At 42.3% G+C, this 22293-nt stretch overlaps 1 protein-coding gene across 1 annotated transcript; it reads left to right on the plus strand.

The window, feature by feature from the left end:
• smarca5 (SWI/SNF related, matrix associated, actin dependent regulator of chromatin, subfamily a, member 5) lies at positions 1–11536 on the plus strand. Its single transcript, XM_048260399.1, is given in 25 exon segments — positions 1–262; positions 1826–1957; positions 2234–2400; positions 2576–2676; positions 2787–2887; positions 3031–3210; positions 3686–3841; positions 4056–4187; positions 4577–4645; positions 4757–4866; positions 5475–5701; positions 6690–6811; positions 6970–7122; positions 7307–7439; positions 8124–8272; positions 8669–8791; positions 8940–9047; positions 9160–9273; positions 9432–9554; positions 9692–9824; positions 9903–10021; positions 10117–10329; positions 11131–11232; positions 11234–11242; positions 11427–11536. Coding segments are annotated over 25 exon segments (3108 nt in total). The 5' UTR covers positions 1–196; the 3' UTR covers positions 11493–11536.
• The last annotated feature ends 10757 nt before the right edge of the window (positions 11537–22293 follow it).

Consider the following 22293-nt stretch of genomic DNA (forward strand, 5'->3'; position numbering starts at 1 on the left):
AGAACACAAAAGCCGGGCAGAGGAACCTACGCGTATGAGCGCATGGTTTTGTTCCTCCTCTCGCTGTTGTAAATAAACTCATTACTAGTGCCACTTGTCTTTTTTGTTTCGTATTTATTTGGATTTCGAAACTTGAGGGTCTTAAGTGGAAGACTTGTTCATCTTTGATCAAATATATTTACCTAATTGCCCGAGAATGTCCGACCAGGAGAACGGCGTGGACAAGCGGGAAGAGAAGCCTGAACTTGAAGCCGGGGCAGAGGTAAGAAAAGTAGCTAGCTAGCTAATGCGACTTTAAAATGTAATGAAGTTTCGACTCAGTGAAGTTGGCATTTTTGAATAGCCTTGTGTTTTATAGGTAAATGTTTCCATATTCTAGTTTTCGTGGTTAAGAATATCAAGTGATTTCTCGAAATTACAAGAAGCTCTTATCTGACCTCGCTTCTTAGTAAGTGATGCCAGTTTCTTAGAGCAGATGCGCCAAACAATGGCAACAACAGTGATAGCAATTTAGCTGTTATTTAGCCAGTTAGCTAGTTAGCTAAATACCTAAGGCATCCATTTTCTCTGACCCGTGGCTTCCCTGTGACACATATAAGCCAATTTACTGTTTAAATTGCATTGTTTTTGTCTAACTTTGTTGATTATGACAAATAATCTCTGATTTGATGCTAGCCAGCTTGCTAAGTGATCAAAACGTAATTCATCCTTATGAAACAGCAGTTGCGTCCTGACACTATGGTTAACGTTCGGCTAATTGAATGGTTTTGTGTTTTTCGTGGTTCTCGTCAAATATTTATATGAAAGTAACTATTTTAAGCTAGTGTAACTATACATCTAAACGTAGTCACCGAATGAAGTGATAACCATCATTTATTGTGAGTAAGTTCACACGGGACTTCTGTTAGCTTTGGAATGCGTGGATCAAACAAGTGAAGATGCGCCAACGTAACGTTAGGTTCAGTTTGCTGGATAATAACATTAGCGTTTCAAACCCTTTTAAAGTATTACTTGTAGGACAACGTCCATAAGTTCTCCAATTCAAGCCAACTTAGTTAATTGCTTTTGTCACTTAGTCAGTGTTTAGATATTGTTATGTACATTGATTTAAGATATAAATGAAGTGGTTGTAAGATGCGACTATTGCTAGTTTTCGTTCGCTAGCCACCTAGCCAAGCCAAGCTAGCTCGACTGCTTGACCGCCGTGCTCTCAGGTTTGTTTTGAAAATGCTGGCAGCTCCTTAACGTTGTCATCTATGCTTTCTGGACACCGATCTATCAAATTCAAACCCATATTGTCCTTGTACAATTACCTTGATGTGATCCGCAAATGTAAACGTAAACCTCAAACCAGTTTAGGACTGTTTTCGTACTTTGCTGCTGATTTCCGTTGATAAAGCCGCGGCGGCCTACCATGTGTCCGCGCGGAGCAGTATTGCTCGGTCTGACTGGACTGACAATGAATGGAAAATAAATCTGAAAAGCATGTTTATCATCATAATGTGAGCGTAATGTATTTAGATTCAATCTGTGAATGTTCAGTGTTTTTTTTTACGCGTTTAGAATGTGTAACCGAAATGCTGCTGAGACGCCTTCATTTTGTACTGCTACAAAATATCCGGTGACGACCGATGACATCACTCCATAACACTTCGTTCCTGAACTCTCATGTGTTAGTAACGTACTTTGATGCAATGTGTGTTTTAAGAGCTTTTTTTTTTTTTTTGGATAGGAACATATTTTCACATATATTGACATGTGTCGCGCTCAATGTTGTATGGATTTGACAGAAATGCAGTTTCACTGATTTTGACTGCTTTTTTAGGATGATGCATCCGATACTGTCCGGGATGAGGCCTCCGAGACCGGGGAGGGGAGCAAAGCAGAAGAATCCTCCTCCTCTTCTCCAAAAGAGTTTGAAGAGAAGTTGTTATTGCCAGGATATGAAGAGAAAGTGGTGAGGACTTTACTGGGTGTCCAGTAAATTATGCACATTTTGATTAAATTATTATTAATAGAAAACAATCAACACTCCAAAAGATGGACAATGATATTGCCATGATGACTATTGTATAGTTGAATCCATGCTCAAACCCTAAACAAATGATGGATGAAGATATTTGTGTGTGATCAGCATCCACTTTAAGCACCAGGAACCAAAGCACCATATACAGAAATGTGTCCTATGATGGTGTAGTAGAACATTTATTAATTTTGTCTCCCTCCTTCTTAGGAAACGGATCGGACCAACCGCTTTGAATATCTCCTGAAACAGACTGAGCTGTTTGCTCACTTTATCCAGCCTGCGGCTCAGAAGACCCCAACCTCTCCTCTGAAGATGAAGCCGGGGCGTCCCCGCGTCAAGAAGGATGAGAAGCAGAATCTGCTCTCAGCAGGAGAGTGAGTACTCCCCTTCCCTGTTACCCAAATATTAGATTTTTACAGATGTTGGGTTACTTAGTTACAGTTTATCCTCTCTGGCTTGTTGCCATTATTATTGTGCTGGGGCTACCTCATTGGCCAGGAAAATATTTAGTGAGGGTCACTGACGAGTGCATTTCCTGCATTGTTACAGCAACCGTCACCGGCGGACAGAGCAAGAAGAGGATGAGGAGTTGTTGAGCGAAAGTAACAAAACCACCAACGTGTGCACACGTTTTGACGAATCTCCCTCCTGTAAGACGTACTTTTATGTTCCCCCTCTAGCTCTGTTGTGACACTGTCCAAATACCCTGATGTAGATACTGCTTCTCTAATTTTGCCTGGGAAATTGTGTGTCTTTGCAGATGTAAAAACTGGTAAGCTCAGGGACTATCAGATTCGGGGGTTAAACTGGCTCATTTCCCTTTATGAGAATGGCATCAATGGGATCCTCGCTGATGAGATGGTATGCTAATCTTTTTTTGCATTTCCTCACATTTACAACTATAAATATAGTTTTCAGATTGTTTGTAGTAAGACCTGAATAATGTGTGCTTAGACTCATCTCTATCTGTTTGCCCCCCACCCACCCCTTCTTTCACATGCTAGGGTCTGGGGAAGACCCTTCAGACCATCTCACTGCTAGCTTACATGAAGCACTACCGGAACATCCCAGGGCCACACATGGTTTTGGTGCCCAAGTCGACGCTGTACAACTGGATGAATGAGTTTAAGCGCTGGGTGCCCTCTCTTAGAGCTGTCTGCCTCATTGGTGACAGGGAACAGAGGGTGAGCTCCACCTGCTCCTTACACCTCAGTTTTATACCTGGTAGCCCTGACAAAACGCCCTTATCAGTTTGGTTACAATATTGATATCCCTCTGGTGCCATTGTGGGGCACGCATTACAATGGCTGCATTATTTTTTACAATTGGTTGAACTTTTATGAAACTTGGCAGCTGGCTTGTGTACACATGCATAGTTTTATCGTTTCTGGCTGCATGCTGTGTAGTATTGTGTTGCGGTAACTTGTGCAGGCATTAGATAATTAAATGTGATCAGTTTAACATTACTTGTTATCAGCATATTAAAGTGTTGTAGTAATACTGAGAACTGTTTCAGTTCACTCTACTAATTCTTCCCGTGTTGTCTCAGCCCAGAGAAGTGGCTGTTTTCTGTGTGAGAGCTAGTTCTGCCCCAGCAGGGCTGTGCTGTGCTGTGTAGCCACATTTTCTCTTACCGTATTCTCCTCTCCTTTATCTCAGAATGCGTTCATCCGTGACACCCTGTTGCCAGGGGAGTGGGATGTGTGTGTGACCTCCTATGAGATGCTCATCATTGAGCGGGCCGTCTTCAAGAAGTTCAACTGGAGGTACCTAGTCATTGATGAGGCCCATCGCATCAAGAATGAAAAGTCAAAGGTCAGTATTCTCTGTCACACAGATTTGCTTGTCTGTTTTTCTTTTTGCAATGTTAACTACTGTAAAAACTGCTGATGTAAAACTATTTAGTCTTTCATGGTCAGCAGTAACTGTTCTTCAACACTTGAGCGCTTGAGTTTTGTGCCCCATGTAGCCTCCCTGTTAGTCACTTAATTATTTAGGCCTAATGTCTGTTTTGTATGATGTTTTGTAGCTGTCAGAAATCGTTCGTGAGTTCAAGACTACCAACCGTCTGCTGCTGACTGGAACCCCGCTCCAGAATAACCTTCATGAGCTGTGGGCTCTGCTCAACTTCCTGCTGCCTGATGTCTTCAACTCCTCTGAGGTATGAGTTCTCTATTTGATCTTTACATTTACTTGCAAAGCTTACATTTACTTTTAACAAAAAGCAACTTACAAAAACTAACAAAATTGGTCCAGCACAGAGTCACAGTAACAAGTGCTGCTGCAATTAGACTGTAATATTGTGTATATGTAAGTATAAAGTTAATCAGTGGTACACAAAGGGTAGTGGCTTTCTGACAGATCTGCAGACACTGATGGCATGACTCCAACTAGGACAGGAATATATGGAAATCACCCTTATACTAGAATAAAATGTTTTGTAGTGAACAATGTACAGATAAAACCTTTGCATCGCAAATGTTTTGTCATGAACAATGTACAGATAAAACCTTTGCATCGCATAAAAGTGACCCCCGTTTTCTTTTAAAGGACTTTGATTCCTGGTTTGACACAAACAACTGCCTGGGGGACCAGAAGCTTGTGGAACGTCTGCACACTGTGAGTACACCAGCCCGGTAATCTAATGTGTGCACTGCGACCTAGCCATCATGCTTTGCCACTTATTAAGCCTCCATTTCTGTTGTGACCATGTTCCCTCCTGCCGTCCAGGTCTTGCGTCCTTTCCTGCTGCGTCGTATCAAAGCTGACGTAGAGAAATCTCTGCTTCCCAAGAAGGAGGTGAAGATGTACGTTGGGCTCAGCAAGATGCAGAGAGAATGGTAAAATTCACTTTAGCACTAACACAATCCCATAATATTCATATATCTGTGGATTATAACGTAGAAGGCGTTGTTAAGAATGTAGGGTGGTCAATTACCTGTGGTACTCTCTGTGATTAATCCAAAATCAACTCCATCTTGCCTGTAAAATTTGCCTGTAAAATCTCTTTTAATAAAATAATTTTACACTTTCACAGTTCACATTGAACATACAAACCACAAACTACAGTACGACACTCAATATAACACTCAATATAACACTCAATATAACACTCAATATAACACTCAATATAACACTCAATATACAGCTCATGAGGTACATAAAAAGATAAAAGAAAGCCGTTTCAATGTCAGTATCAACTATGTAGAGACTGGGGTACGCTTCATGCTTGTGTGTCTGCCCTCTTGCTTTGTTTATGTGAATAGTTCAGTGGACTAGTTATGTCCCCCACATTCAAACTAAGTGACCTGTGGGTTCAGCGCCACAAGATGGCAATAGAAATTCACCAAAATGCTGCTGTGTAGTGACTGGGAGTACTTGATGTTTCTGGAGTGCAGCCTTCGTAGTCACCCCTGATATATTGTTTCTCGGTCTCTGGACTTCACAGGTACACAAAGATCTTGATGAAGGACATTGACATTCTCAACTCAGCGGGTAAGACCGATAAAATGCGCCTGCTGAACATTCTGATGCAGCTGAGGAAGTGCTGTAACCACCCCTACCTGTTTGATGGCGCGGAGCCCGGACCTCCCTACACCACTGACTCGCACCTGGTGGTCAACAGTGGCAAGATGGTTGTGTTGGACAAGCTGCTGCCTAAGATGAAGGCCCAAGGTAAGGAACAAGAATTGTAGTTGCACATGAAAGCACTGAAGTCATTGGTTCTACCATCGTCGTTCCCCCCCCCGTGAAATGCGCTGGCGGCGGCGTTCATTAGTTCCGCTTGTTGTAGTTCTGTCTGAGGAATCTGGGTGTTATCACAGCGTTCCAGAACTACAAGGTCCATGTAGTGGTCCAGTAGTGCAGCAAACAGACTTGTCGGAAGGATTTAATTGCTGAACTTTCACTGAAACCTGCGCGAACTCTGGAATTTCTTTTTTTTTTTTTTTGAAGGGAATTTTAATTACTGATGTTATTTTACGTAATTCGTAAATTTAAATCTTAATTGTAATAAAAAGGTCTTCAAAAGTATTACATTTGACCGACTGAATCCTGCAGAAACCATGCATACACACAAGGCAATCCAGACTATTCTCCTATATAGTTCCTTAATGAACTACAATCACTAGTTACCAATCATTACCAGAGGAGGGATGTCCCTCCATCTTTAAGGATCTCTACTTTCTACTACCTCCTTTTTAAAAACATAACATGCCTAATTCACACCTACCATGCACTTCCTTCTACTCACTATTATAAGTCATCTCTCTTGATTACGTCCCAGGTTGTCACATAAACGTCTGTTAATCATTCACAATGGCAGGGGTCTCAAACTCCAATGACCTGCTGGGGGTGCAGTACACTCCTGTGTGGTTTCCTTTTTGCACTGTAGTTTGACTGTCAGTCGTCATCTGTAAGTTGCTTTGAATACATGCAGCAACTAAATAGATAAACGACAGAGGATTATGATTATTAATAGATTTTGACATTATAGCCCATTTATAGGTATGCACAATTAATTGAGAAGATCCTAAGAGTTGGATGTATGAAAATCATTGCAGATGGCTCTCTGTCAAGTCTCATGTTGTCGTCACCCAAGGCTTTAGCTTTAGATTGGTTGTCTGAGAAAGTCCATGGCGTACTGACTCTCTTCCCCTCTCAGGTTCCCGTGTGCTCATCTTCAGTCAGATGACCAGGGTGCTGGACATCCTGGAAGACTACTGTATGTGGCGTAACTATGGTTACTGCCGTCTAGATGGACAGACCCCTCATGAAGAGAGACAGGTAATGATTTTCTGTTTTGTCTTTTGGAACACTGGACAATGAGTCAAGTCGGCTCACAGATTAAAAAAATATAATATTTGTTGAAAATAAATATTTTGTATTTTCTTGCTCACATTTTCCCTGCGTGTATTATTCTGTTCCCTCCATCTTTCTTGTAGATCTCAATTAACGCCTTCAATGAGCCAAACAGCTCGAAGTTCATCTTCATGCTGAGCACCAGGGCTGGAGGTCTGGGCATCAACTTGGCCACAGCAGATGTGGTCATCATCTATGACTCTGACTGGAACCCACAGGTCGACCTGCAAGCCATGGTCAGTACATGTAACGCACTGAAATGTTTTGCATTGATCACCTATACACTACACTACTTGTGCACAGTCTGAGTAACTTGTTATACTGAGTACTGAGCCCACTAGAGGCATTTCCACAAAGAACGGAAATCGGAACGGAAAGCATCGGAAGTTCAAATGATTTGTTTTGCACCTCCACCTGTAGGATCGTGCTCACAGAATCGGTCAGAAGAAGCAGGTGCGTGTATTCCGCTTCATCACTGAGAACACGGTGGAGGAGCGCATTGTGGAGAGAGCCGAAATGAAGCTGCGCTTGGATTCCATCGTCATCCAGCAAGGTACATGCATGTGAATGGTCTCTCCCCCCCTTCTCGTGTATATTTAAGTAAACGCCAAATGATGTGTGTATATATACTCTTTTGATCCTGTGAGGGAAATATGGTCTCTCCCTTTATCCCAATCCGTGAATTAGTGAAAAACACACAGCACACAGTGAAGTGAAGCACACACTAATCCCGGCGCAGTGAGCTGCCTGCAACAACAGCGGTGCTCGGGCAGCAGTGAGGGGTTAGGTGCCTTGCTCAAGGGCACTTCAGCCGTTCCTACTGGTCGGGGTTCGAACCGGCAACCCTCCGGTTACAAGTCCGGAGCTGCCCCCTATTTATGCATACAGTGCAACTTGCACAAAAACTCATATAGGCTTGCTCAAAGACACAGACTTAGACTTTCATGTGCTTGAACAATTCTGCATGTCCACATTTGTCAGACTGACTAAAAAACAATTTTGCTCAGGCTCCAGTTTTCCTGTAGTTAATGCACGTAGTTAATGTAGTTAAAGCACGGTACAGACTCAAATTGTGCACCCTGTCAGGGTGGTTGACAGGCTGAAGAGTGTATTGCACTCCAAGGCATTTCGGCTGGGAAATTATCTTAACAAGTAACCCTTGCAGAATTCCTATGATAAAGCCGAAGTTGGTTATATCAGATCTGGTACAAATAGAGTATCTCTCTTTCCCTCACAGGCCGTCTTGTGGACCCAAACGCGAACAAGCTCGGTAAAGACGAGATGTTGAACATTATCAGGCATGGGGCCACACACGTCTTCGCCTCCAAGGAGAGTGAGATCACTGATGAGGACATTGATGAGATCCTGGAAAGAGGAGAGAAGAAGGTACAGACTTTTGGGGTGTGGCTCTGGGGGTTTACAGGGATTGCACAAAACACCTTATATTTTCACGGCACATTTCAATGCCAGCAACACAGATTTCTCTTGGGCAATCCATATGTTGGTGTTTCCCCATCATTTATAGTCTTGTGTAACAAGATTAAATTGCATGTAGGTTTATTATTGGCATGATTGACACTTTGTTGTGCCACTTTATTGGGCACAAATGTGGTAGGGGTTATGCTAAACCTTTTATTGGCCCTATTTACCTTTATCTGCTATTTCCACAAAGAAGTGGCCTGTATAAGAACATGCACTGTTCAGTGGTCCATAATCTGATGTCGCTAATCTGATGGTCGGTTCGGTCCATCTGAGTCCTCATACATATTCTGTCGCCACTAGACTGAAGAGTTGAAGGAAAAGATGGGTAAACTTGAAGAAGGCTCCCTGCGGAACTTCACCATGGAAAACACGGAAAACAGCGTCTACAACTTTGAAGGAGAGGATTACAGGGAAAAGAAAAAGGCAAGTTTCTTTTTGTTACAATCTATGTTTGGGATTATTGCAGACGAATACTGTGGCATACAGTTCACTTAATGTTTAGGTGTTCAGGCCTACTTCTAGCACCAAGCATGCTGTTCTTCATGGCTCTTCTTCATGGCTCTAATTCCAGGTCATCACAAACTGGATTGAGCCGCCAAAGCGAGAGCGGAAGGCTAACTATGCTGTCGACGCCTACTTCAGAGAGGCACTGCGTGTCAGTGAACCCAAAGCCCCCAAGGTGAGGAGTCCAACTCCCCTCAGTTGAATTTGTGTGTTTTAGATTTATCAGGTGCTAAGCAGGCTGTTTTTTTTTTGTGTTTGAAAATTAATGTCCATGGTTATTTTCTCAGGCTCCAAGACCTCCCAAGCAGCCCAACGTTCAGGACTTCCAGTTCTTCCCACCAAGACTCTTTGAGTTATTGGAAAAAGAGATCCTCTATTATAGAAAAACCATCGGCTACAAGGTACTGCTTCTTGCACTGTGACTTTTCATATTCCTTCTGTCTCCTTCACAAATGTAACAGATACAGTGGTGGTGTATGATTTTAGTTTAAGGGTGAAATGGGCACAAATGTACATCGGACTAGCGAGGATGAAATGGGTGATGTTGGTTTGCCAACAGGTTCCACGGAACCCAGACCAGCCAAACTCAGCACAGGTGCAGAAGGAGGAGCAGGCGAAGATTGATGAGGCCGAGCCTCTGACGGAGGAGGAGCTGGAGGAGAAGGAGAACCTCCTCACACAGGTAACCCTACCAACGTATTTGGATTGGCACCAGCTCCTAATTTAATCAAGAGATCATGAAGATGCAACAAACCCTTTTATTTTCTGTAGTGTACAAATGGTCAATTGTCAAATTCTTGCTTATGCTTCCTCTGGTAGGGATTCACCATCTGGAACAAGCGTGACTTTAACCAGTTCATCAAGGCTAATGAGAAGTGGGGCCGAGATGACCTTGAGAACATTGCCAGAGAGGTTGAGGGCAAAACACCAGAGGAGGTCATGGAATATTCTGGTAAGTTGGGTAAATGTTTCAAGAGTTGATGCACTATTGCACTATTCATCTGAAACTAATTGTGTATGTGTGTTCTAGCTGTGTTCTGGGAACGATGCAATGAACTGCAAGATATTGAGAAAATCATGGCCCAGATTGAGAGGGGAGAGGCCAGGATTCAGAGGAGGATTAGCATAAAGAAAGCACTGGACTCAAAGGTAGGGCCACCTGAACATCTCCCTCAAATGACCAGCAGCTTTCTGAAAGCACATCTTCCAGATCTCCGGTTCAAACTTTGTTTGTCTCGTGGCAGATTGGTCGCTACAAGGCTCCGTTCCATCAGCTGCGCATCTCCTACGGCACCAACAAGGGCAAGAACTACACGGAGGAGGAGGACCGCTTCCTCATCTGCATGCTACACAAACTGGGCTTCGACAAGGAGAGCGTCTATGACGAGTTGCGCCAGTGCATCCGAAACTCGCCACAGTTCCGCTTCGACTGGTTCCTCAAGTCTCGTACTGCCATGGTGAGTAATTGAATTCCATGGTTGGCCAGCGCTGACTGAAATTAGATGGTTGGTGAGTGCCTGTTGCAGAGAATAGTTCACTTTATTAAGATTGGTTAACGGTGCTGCCACTTGCATTCACAGGAGTGAATAAAGTGAAAGGGATGGGGAAATGTAACGAATTATCAGCGGTGTCTGCCCTGTTTGTTTGTTTGTTTGTTTGTTTGTTTTCTTATTTTGTAAGCCCCATTTCATTGTCATCTGTTTTGATAGTGATTTAAGAAACTGTTACATTTAAAGCAGCACCAAAAAGATTTTTGTACCTTAAAATAATGTTTCAAAATCTTTTTCAGTGGTTCATCAACTCGTAACAGGATGAACGGCAATTCTGCATTCGCTTCGCGGCCCTCTATCAGCTATAACCGCACTATGCAAGTTTGCCAGATCAGGTAGCGAATCTGTAGTTCGATGGAATGAGACATAAGAAACTACAAATTTGACTTGGTTCTAATGTCTCAATACATCATACTTTCGTAAAATCATACAACATACTCTACCTTGTCTGTGGACATTGTTATTTCCAAAGCCGGTGCTGAATAAACAAATAGCGTGCGTGCGACAGGAAAAGTGCTTTGGTGTTGCTTTAAACTGAATGTTGACAACTATTTTGATGAGGCAAAACAAAGCTGTGTGTGAATATCATGCCATGATGTCGTTACTTTTTGCCCACTGTTCTCAAAGATTCCATGTGTCAACCAGTGTTTACTTCTTCAATTTCATTGGCGGAATCTTGATGTTAAGAAATCGTGTGTTCCTTCACAGGAACTGCAGAGGAGGTGTAACACACTGATTACGCTAATTGAGCGAGAGAACATGGAATTGGAAGAAAGGGAGAAGGCAGAGAAGAAAAAGAGAGGCCCTCGCGACATCTTCAGTAAGTCCCCCAATAATTATACTGCTGGTATTGTTATTTTGGTATTGTGCAGCAGCATCATACAGTTTTGTCCTTTTTAAAATATTCAGCATTTTCACTATACATGCCTTTAGGTATCCAAAACCTTGTAGAAACAGGGCAGTGGCATTTACATTTTCTTCTGCCTTTCCTTGTCCCTTTTTAGGCTCAGAAACGCAAGGCTGAGGGGACTCCAGACGGTCGCGGACGCAAGAAGAAGCTCAAGTTGTAAGCTGCACATAGCACAGGGGTTACTGTTGAGGGGTTAGGGGAACCACCTCCAAAAAAAAAAAACAGCGGGGCCAATGGCAAGCGGTGGAGATGTTTGTTAGTGCACTCGTTACGGGTCCTGCTCAGATACTGTACCAGATCGTATTAAAGTATCAAACCTGCTTCACAAGGGTAGCATCTCGCAGTTGGTAGGCAGTAGTGATAGGACTGCCCCTCCCCCACCCTCTTTAGTATCGTAAGCCCATTCTACAGCTCTGCGGATATATGCTTTATTTTGTCATTTTTCTTTTAAATATTCCGCCCCTTCTTTTTTTAACCGTAATTTGTGAGGTAAGAAAATAGATGTATTTATGCCTGTTCGTTATGTACCGCATTCCAGTACTTGTATTGATATGTATTGCACCCCCCCCACCCCTTTTTTTCTTTATGATGTACCTACCTACTTGAGTAGTGTAGAACCTAGAAGTAGAGTCTTTTTTGGAATGTGTCACTAATAAATACCCTTTTATATTTTTGTGTCAAGTTGAGATTTCTTTTGGTCAATTTATTGTATTTAACTGAAGAAGATTGACTGTATAGCTGAACATTTATCCCAAATTGACTGATTTCCAAACCATATCTGATTGAATTTTGCTCTATACTCATTGTCTCTTTTAAATATGTTTACCAGACTCCAAAAATATGTTTACCTGATTCCAAAAATAATTCCATGGAAATGCATGGATTCCAAGTTTACCGTTCGCCGCCATCTTGAATTTAGTCACGATACGTCGAGCGATGAGTACGAATGAACAGGTATGATAAGGGATCAGATTCCAAAAATAATTCTGTGGAATTTACGGAATTATTTTTGGAATCTGATCCCTTATCATACCTGTTCATTCATACTATCGCCTTCGTGATATCGGGACTAAATTCAAAAGATAACTGTAAACTTCAAGGTACTGTCTGTATAAATCGTCTTGTAAATAAACTACCAGTGCTTTTTCAAAGTTCTCAATGTCTCGTTTTAAATGTCAAGGCCCTCGGAAGTCTACCAATGAAGTATGGAGCTACTTTGAGCCTCGTAAATGGTGTAAAACAGTGATTTACTGTATTTGCATGGCTAGGCCGATGCCCGAGGCACCCCCATCGAAAAACTGTTGGTAGCATTGGCTAACTAGCACCAGATTTCTGAGTGCAGGGGACAAGCCGAGATGAGCTATGAGACATACGTTCACGCTCGGTATCATGTTTCAACACACTTTAGGTCAATATCACACCGGAATTCTCCTTTAAGCCTTGACCTTGCTGATCATGAAAATCAGTATCAGCTGTGGGCAGTATTGTTAATCCAAGCACCATTTACCCCTTTCAGTATTGCACCTCAACACATGTTAAAAACTGTTGTTTTCAGACACATATTACACATTGCACTTCACTACATCTCCTAAATAAAAATTTAATTACTATACAGACATCTCTAATAGTCCAGGCAAAGTAACGTTTTACGACAGACTAATTGTAAAATAATTTTTTTCAGCATAAATAATTTCTATGAGGTGTCCAGAACAACATACTAAAAGTCCTAAGAAATCCTAGTTGAGGAAATATGTTAAATCCTCATCAATCCGAGATGTGTGCCAATAAGGCCAGGCAACAATGCATCCCAATGGGGCTATTTTTTTTCTTTACTCCTATCAAAATGAAACTTTACACAATGAACATATCCATGAAAAGTATTTTTTTTGTATTACAAGTTTCTTTGAAAATGAATTTTAATATGCAAATGAGCTATTCACTAATTGAATATGCCCAAAATACACCCAAATAGGCTTAATTTTTTCCTTTACTCCTACCACAATAAAACTTTACATAGTAAAAGTATACATGAAAATTAACAAGTTTCTTTTTATTTATTGATTTATTTGATAGGGACCATGCATATTAATGAACATTGTGTATGAAATTAGACAGAGGACTGGGAAAATCTCTGCATACAGTATGTATTTGTGTGTTTTTTTTTTTTACTTCAATGTCACATAACTCAAATCCTTAACTCATTTTTGTTTTAATGGCATTCTATTCATCTATATCCTAGCTACTGTCAATGTGACAATATCTGAAGGGCAAGGTGTACAAATGGTGGGCCAAACAGTACAGGAGTACCTGAATTCGGCTGACAGCTATGCAATTTGTGACAGTAAAGGAATTGCTATTTCGGACACAGCAGAGACCAAAGGTAGGCCCATTTTACTGTTACAAAAAACAACAAGACCTTGGTCGTTAGTTTATTATAAGACACAAATCAAAGAAACAACTGATTGACGGATGTATTTTTCAAAACCATACAGAAAAAGGACAAAGCAAAAGGTACAGATTGATAATTACATGTAATGCTTATTACATTTTAAGATCTGGAATTTTGGAAAACACCAAGCCGAAAGCTGTATGCCATCAAAAACCAAGACCTGTCCAAAGTTAAGACAGGAAGACTTGAAAGCACCATGAAAAAGAAAAGGTAACTTGATTATTTTTGTTAAAGATTTTTTAAAACACAAATACTAGTGTCCCATCCACTGATAAGGTTATGGTGGTCCACCAAAGTCTAATTTGCCCCCCTCTGATTCGCTTTCATGTGCATTATTGTCTTTCAGCAGTGCTAATTCAGGTTTAGTGGGCTGTAGAAACAGACCAGCTAGAGTACCGGTATTCTATATCCCACACTCACCCATAGTCTCCTAGGAAGGATCTCTCCAGTCCGTGAACTAGTGAAACCAGAGAATGTCTAATAAGGGGAGAACCGCCACTCTCGGGAAACTTCCGGTTTCTGAACTGGTTGCAGTTCCTTTTCTGAATCCACATGAGGGCGCTCACGAATAAGTGCAAAATGAATGGAGGTCTATGGAGCTGTACCCCTCAAATACACTTTTCTCGGGATATCATTTTTTGCCCAGAAATTCGAATGTTGCAGTTGAAAGAGGGGGCAGAGGAAATACAAACCGCTGAGTATTATATTTTTTGAGTCACTTATTTGTTCTAAAAAGCCTTTCAAATGTGTCAATGACGTCATTCATTAGCAGAAAGCTAGTGTGTTGTGGGCAACAACGACCCAACCTGTAAGAAATCGAAAGGACGTGACTACTCGTTCATTCAACTTATAACCAGAAACCACAATCTTCAAATCTTAGATTTCTCAACTATAACCAGGTGAAAGAGACAAATTTAGCTGTCTAGCTCCATAGACCTCCATTGTTTTTGCACTTATTCGTGATCGCCCCTAGCGGAACTGCAACAGATTGCAGGTACAATGGAGTTAATAGGGAGTGATCCGGCTCTCCTGAAACACACACAGTGAGGTGAAGCACACACTAATCCCGGCGCAGTGAGCTGCCAGTTAGGTGCCTTCCTCAAGGGCACTTTAGCCGTGGCCTACTGGTGGTTCGACCGGGTTACAAGTCACCTAACCAGTACCCTCGGTTACAAGTGTGTGTGTGTGTGTGTGTGTGTGTGTGTGTGTGTGTGTGTGTGTGTGTGTGTGTGTGTGTGTGTGTGTGTGTGTGTGTGTGTGTGTGTGTGTGTGTGTGTGTGTGTGTGTGTGTGTGTGTGTGTGTGTGTGTGGGCCACGGCTGCCCCCAGTAATAGTAATACCTACATATTTTCCAAGATGGACCCTGAAGAAAATGAGGTGCTGGATGGCCTGCAAGAAGTTGAACTTGAAATCAAAAATGCTACTGCCAGGGTGTCTGAAAACCTGGATGAAAAGTTCAGCGAGCTCCGCATTTCTGTAGGGCATATTAACGCCAATGTCCTACAGGTTGTCCAACAGTGTGAGGTGTTGGAGGAGGTAAAAGAGAAAGTTTCTGAAATGTCTATGTCACTACAGATTGCCTCATGCCTGCGACAGGCATTGACATGCAGAATGTGTACAACTATTCCAGACACAGTCCTTGTTGTTACTGTATGCTGTGGGCAGATGGCAGGGTGTGGCCCTTGTGTTCAGACCTATCTAAATGAGAATGACACCTGTCTGTTGTGTAAGGCTCCAATGTTTGCCAGCAAACTGGTGTTTTTAAGAAGTCTAGCCGAGGCCCTGGCCGTAGCACGACTGGCTGGGGCACCTGCACCATATTCATAGGCGACCCAGGTTCGATTCCCGCCCGTGGTCCTTTCCACATCCCACCCCGACTCTCTCTCCCACTCACTTCCTGTCATTCTTCACTGTCCATTCCTTTTCACTGTCCACTTTCCATTCATTTCAAAATGTTCTTGTAAGATCCTGCTCAAAAGTCAATTGCACATAGGGCCTACTGATAATATTGCAACATTGAACGTAGGCTATGTGATCGCTCAAACTGTTCTTTAAAGTACAGAACTAACTAACACATTTACGAAGTGGCTAGGTAGAGGCACCAAATGTGATGGAAAGATTAAGAGCGAACAGGACACTCGGCATGGCTTTTTAGTATTTTGTGCTGCTCTGACAGTTCACTTTTATTGACTGTTAGTCTACTGTATTTGAGTTTGGAGATGTACTGTTTTGCAGCGACAGGCTACGAATGCCGACTCCACAACTGTCACACTTCCCAGCCAGGCCATGATGGGCTTTTTGTCACTGCATCCAAAAATGTCTCCCTCTGGATAAAGCAGGTTAAGACCTGTGCCGTGTTGCGCTCACTAAAGGGCGATTCCATCTCCGCTATTAAAGTAGCCCTGAGAAATGTTCGGTAACTCATGGAACACTTCCTTAAGTATACTGACAGTATTTACTCTGTTGATGTAATAGATTGCCCACTATGAATCTGTGACAATAACTCAAAGACAAACAATCCAAATGGATGACTTATTTAGGTAGCATTTTACCCTAACTAGGTTATGAAACTCACCACACTTATGGTGAGTTTCATTACAGTTGAATAATTTTGTATACACCTGAAACTGGTGTGTGCACAACCTCTATCAATGTAAATACAAAAAAAAAAAAAGGTTGTCACATTAATACCATCCTATCAGTTAAGCCAATTAGAAGCCAATAATTCTGACATTATTAATCATTTCGTATTTAAAATGTACAAAATTGGAAATGTCCTTGTTTGAGGTATCTTGTCAAGTTACCAGAGCACTGAAATATTTCACAGGTCAGAAAACTGTAACTGTAAAACAGAAAAAAGAAAGGAAAATAGCAAACTCATGTGCGATCTAAGCTTGTGAACTCAAGTCCTTGTGCTGTCCTTGTGTGAGCAAAGGAGTGTGTGTAACCTAAGCTAGTCGTGTCTCCTCAGCTGATGCCTTTAAGCACAACTAACTTCTCAGTGTTGCATTCAGACGACGCCTATGGGGCCTGTTAATCAGTCCAGCAAAGGAAAATAAACGCTCTTCTGGAGCAGAGTGGCTTGACCATGTGAGGGTGCCACAGACAGACAGAGACAGAGATTTTGTGCTTTATAGATAGATGTAATCACAGTGTTTCACAGAAAGTATTTTACAGTATTTTGAAAATACAAAAATACACAACACTGAAGTATTTTGATACATAATACGAAGGCATTTTCATCATCTCAATAAAATACAAATTACAAAATAGTATTTTGTATTTGAAATACGTATTTTAAATACATGTATTAGAAATACTGCCCATCCCTGCTAATACTGTAAACAACAGCCTAACAGAGAACTCGACTCCCCCCCTACCACCACCTAAAAAACCCTGGTGATGGCCCTTTACGCCTGTTTGCTTTTCTCCTACTCATATTATAGGCAACTTCTTGAAATAATTGTTTTAATACTTATATATTAATTGGTAGGCCTACACTTTAAATTTACTATCTGTACTATCTTGTCATATACACCAGAACGAGCATCAGGTGGCTGAAATGCAGTCATTTCCAACCTATTCCCAACTGCTGCATCTGCTTTGCACTGCATGACATCTGATTATAATTTCACCATAGGGTAGTCTACACAATTGTAGGCAATGGCTATATTTTGGATATAATTAGGCTAGGCTTAAATGTCACTCGGACAGACCGACAGAATTGTTTTTTTTTTTTTAGGCTACTCCAGCCGACAGTCTGTCCTGCACTGACAACATGTTACATAGCCTAAACAAATGTTATAGGCCTAGGTTTTTCTACTTTTTTTTACTTGTATGCTCGATTTTGAACTATCTACTTTGTGAATGAAGTTGTAGTTGTAGGTTCCAGCTGTGAGCGTTTGTGTCCTGTTTGCGGAAGAAAGGTCATGACCGGCATGCTAAGAGCCTAAGAGCGCTCTGGCACAGTTGACCCCACAATATACCCAGATGCGCAGAGAGGGGACTGCACGCCAAACGAATCCCCACGTCTACTATGCAGAGTACGCGGGGCACAAATTACACGCGGACCAAAATGAGAAGCTGGTGGATTTCGGGGTGACAGAAGTTATAGCCACAGATGGATTCAGTGGTAAAATTTTGGGATTTTCGGTAATGCCAATCAAGAACAACCTTACGATTTATGATGACGTATACAGGGAGATGCTTAAACTATGGCCTTTTTGACCAGTTAAGAGTGGATCACGGTCGTGAGTTTTACTTGTGTCTGTACCAGCAAGACAACCTCCAGGCCTTCCGCACAAATGTCAACAGACCCCCCTTCATTCAAAGCCAATCAAAGCAGAACCATGCCGCTGAAAGAAAGTGGGTCGAGATCAACTCCAGAATAAACTACCCGATTAAGCATATATTGTGCGCTTTCGTCAACAACGGATTTTTGGACATCGATGACCCGTATGTGAAACACTGTGTATCCACCATAGCTTCAAAATGCTGCACAGTTGGGATACGCAATTTCATACAGGCCTGGAATGCACACTCGATCTAAAGGCATACCTGATTCCCTGTTCGGCGCTAACCTGAGAACCGCTCGAAATCCCACCCCAGTTCCTCCCACCTGGTGTCGACGTTGCCAATGACTACATCAGGAACGGTGGAACCCTGGCTTTTCCCTCCCCCTATGGACGGGACCCCCTCCATGGTGACCCAGAACTTCAGATGCAGAGGGAGACATTGCTGCATCCTGAAACTTATGAGTACGTGTTCTACTCATGTCTCACAGGTAGAGAAGAGCTGTTCTGGGAGGCTTTGGAGACCTACATGAGCATTACTAATGGACTTGAGCTGTAGCCTACAGGCCAATGTCTATTTGCTGTTGAAATTAATAAATGGATAAACTGATAAATTACTCACTGTTGTGTCTTCGTTTAATGAAACCTAGTCTAGTGTAATGTGTTAAATAAGCAAAAATGCCCCATGTCAAACAGTGCTTGGGGTAGCCTTTCAACCACTGTGCCGGGGCACACTAGTGTGCCGTGAGAGATCATCAGGTGTGCCGCAGAAAATTACCCAAATGTACCCCTCACTGGTCCAGAAAAGCAACTGTTGCATCAAAGAATTTATGACCACATCCTCTCATTGATTGTATGATTGCACTATTTGTGGTATGCAGGCATTGTACAACGGGGGCCCCATATCCAGTATTCACAGAATCATCACAGTTCATAACAACAATTAAATTAGATATAGTCACCTACAAATGAAACAGAGGGTGCTTGTTTTATTGAGCAGGTCTTGCATAGAAGCCATAATAAGGCCATATCTGTGTATTATTTGAAATTTTAGGCTATGGTATGTTTATTTTTTTCTTCACACAGGATGTTAGTGTGCCGTGGGACATTTTAAGTGTCAAAAGTGTGCCGTGGCATAAAAAAGGTTGAAAAACACTGGCCTATAGGCCTGTATAGCCTAGACTGACGTCGATGGCAAAGCATTCTGCTTAATTTTTTGTTATGGCATGGCCATGGTATTCAAATATACTGTAGATATGTTCAATAGGCTGAAAGTTATGTTTAACGTCCCATCTCCCAAAAATCGGCGAAGTTTTATTTATTAATCTGTAAGTAATGAGTCAAAATCACGAACAACTTCAGATCACTGACATAGGCAGCAGGTGTACCTGGTGTTACAAGGACTGTGTCCACTCTGAGACAAGTATTTTGACAATTGGTCATTGAGCGTCCTATTGAATCGCTCTACCATGCCATCGGATTGAGCATGGTATGGGGAAGTGCGCGTTTTCACAATTCCAAGCAGGGAACAAAGCTCATTTATCACATCCGATTCAAATTGTCTGCCCTGATCTGTGTGTATTGATTCAGGAATACCATGATGCCTAATGTACTTCTCTTCTTTCAGTGGGAAAAGACTGACATAACGAATAAAATAGTCTTCAATGACCAACACTTACCGATGTCCCTGTGATGTTATAAGGAGCTCAGTTATATCTGCGGCAACTTTCTGAAACTGCCTGTCAGAGCAAATGGGCTGCAAGGGCGCTTTCTCATGCGGAGTTGGGGAACCCTGTTTTTGGCATGGCAGACATTCACTACAAAACCTATAAATGTCTCGTGACATGTATGGCCAGAAACAGATTTTCTTAGCTTTTTGCAGAGTTCGTTCTGAACCTAAATGTCCACTGAACTCATTGCCATGAAGAGCTTTCAAGGCCGTTGGTACAGGCTGTTCCGGTAAAACAACTTGATAACCCTGACCAGCATGAGGATGGGGTTTGAACGCACGACAAAGTATGCCATTACGAACACTGAGCTTGGGGAATTCATGCCAGAGTTTACGCACTACTGGAGTGGAGTCTTTTAAAACTCCTATAGGCGGTCTCCTTTTGCCCTTCTCTTTCCAAGATAACACAGTCAGCAGGGAATTATCAGCGAGCTGCTGTTTCCGTAACTCATCCACATCAATGGACAAGGAAAGGCAAGTATTCGGAACCCCCAGAGCGTCGCTATCCCTTTCACCAGTAGATGTCGCTGATTCCCCGGTAATGGTGGAGGTTAAGGAGGTTAAGGAGGTACACACTGAATAGCTTTAGTTTCAGTATCAATGCTAGGCCGTCTGGACATGGCGTCCGCATTCGCATGCTGTCTGCCTTCTCTATGAATGATTGAGTAGTCATAAACACCTAGTTCAAGAATCGACGTAAGGGCTTATGGTCAGTGATTATCTTGAATGGGGACCCCGAGAGAAAATGTTTGAAGTGTCTTACAGACCACACTATGGGGCCACAGTTCGATTAGATGCATTTGGCCCATTTTTGCTGAGCAAGGGTAAAGTGTGTGACTTCAGCATTCTAATGACATGTTCTCTGTTGTTTTGCTTTTGAGCTAGCACTGACCCTATGCAAGTCTGAGAAGCATCTGTGTAAAGCAAAAATAGCTGAGAGAAATTGGGGTGAGCCACAATCAGAGGATTAGTTAGTGCATGCTTTAATGACCAAAAAGCATCCTCACAGTCATGAGTCCAATTGAACAATGCTCCCTTCTGGGTAAGAGCATGCAGAGGTGATGCAAAGGCCCGAAAAGTTTCTCACAAACGCGATAGATAATGCAACATAAGCCAACAAAAGGCTCTCACCTCAGTGGTGGTTTTGGCGTGGGCCATTCACAAACCTTTTCAAGGTTCTTTGCATCCGGCTGAAGGCCCTGACTGGAAACAACGTGACCTAGGAAAGTGACCTGGCTACATGCAAAATGGCATTTGTTTGGCTTCAAATTAAGGCCGGCTGAGCGGAACCGCCAAAGACCTCCTCTAGACTTTTAAGGTGCTCTGGAAAAGTCTGATTGAAGACTAGGATGTCAAGATAAATTAAACATTCCTTCCAATGAAGGCCACGAAGCACCAGCTCCATCAACCTCTCTGAAAAGTAGGAGCGTTGGTTAGCCCCATGGTCATAACTTTAAATTGGTAAAGAATAAGTCCATGGTGCTGAACAGGACCCTGATAAGCTGTCTACCGCATCTGCTGGACGTGGCAATGGGTAGGAATCTTTTACAGTCACAGCATTTAGTTTTCTAAAGTCGATGCAGAACCTGTAACTGCCATCTCTTTTCTTCACAAGAACAATTGGAGAGGACCATGGGCTACAACTCTCTTCAATATGTCCTACTCCAGCAGTTTTTGGACCTGCCTGCTGTCTATTTCCAGCCCATATTAGGGGATGTTCGATAGGCCAGCTGTCGATCGGCTCTGCATTTCCTGTCCCTGATGGCATGCTGAACTTTATCTGTACGCCAATCTCTCTTCATGAGCACTGAAGATGTCTGCATATTTGAGGATTAAACCCTCCTAATTGCTGCTGCTGCTGACTATCGTGCAGTTTGACTGAGGTCAACTTTTAGGGAATGCCCGAGGCAGTCTGCATTTAATTCAACTAATGAAAAGCTCTTCCCAGACTGATTGACAACTGAGTGAAATTCTCCAATGTGTGTCACCCGACACATGACAATCATCATTAGTAGGGTTCATGACGCGAATGCAAGCTACACCCCTTTTCACAGAGGTCAATGTGCGTGCTACCAACAGACTGGGCATGTTATATGTGTCAGGTTCTAAGATGCTAGTGTAATTTGGACTGTATTCCAGCTCACACAAATTCGACTAAATCTTAACTAAGACATTCATTTGACTTTGAGCAGGAATTGTCACAGGTGATAAAGTCACAGCACTGCATTTTAAAGGAGCTGTCTGTGTGCAACACAGTAATGGAACAGTCCAGTTCCAAAGTTTTAAATGCTTTGCTGCCAAGTCAATCACTGCATGATGTTTCTGCAAAAAGCCCACCCCAGGATTAAAGACTGGGTAGCATTGCGTACTACCTGGACATTATGATGAAAACATTCCTCACCTAGCCTGATGGTGACAGAGAGCGTACCCAGTGTATCTAAATAATCTCCCGTTACCGACTTTGCAAGGACATACGATTTCTGAATTGGCC

This window comes from Alosa alosa, chromosome 1 (assembly GCF_017589495.1).
Source record: "Alosa alosa isolate M-15738 ecotype Scorff River chromosome 1, AALO_Geno_1.1, whole genome shotgun sequence".
Lineage (NCBI taxonomy): Eukaryota > Metazoa > Chordata > Actinopteri > Clupeiformes > Clupeidae > Alosa > Alosa alosa.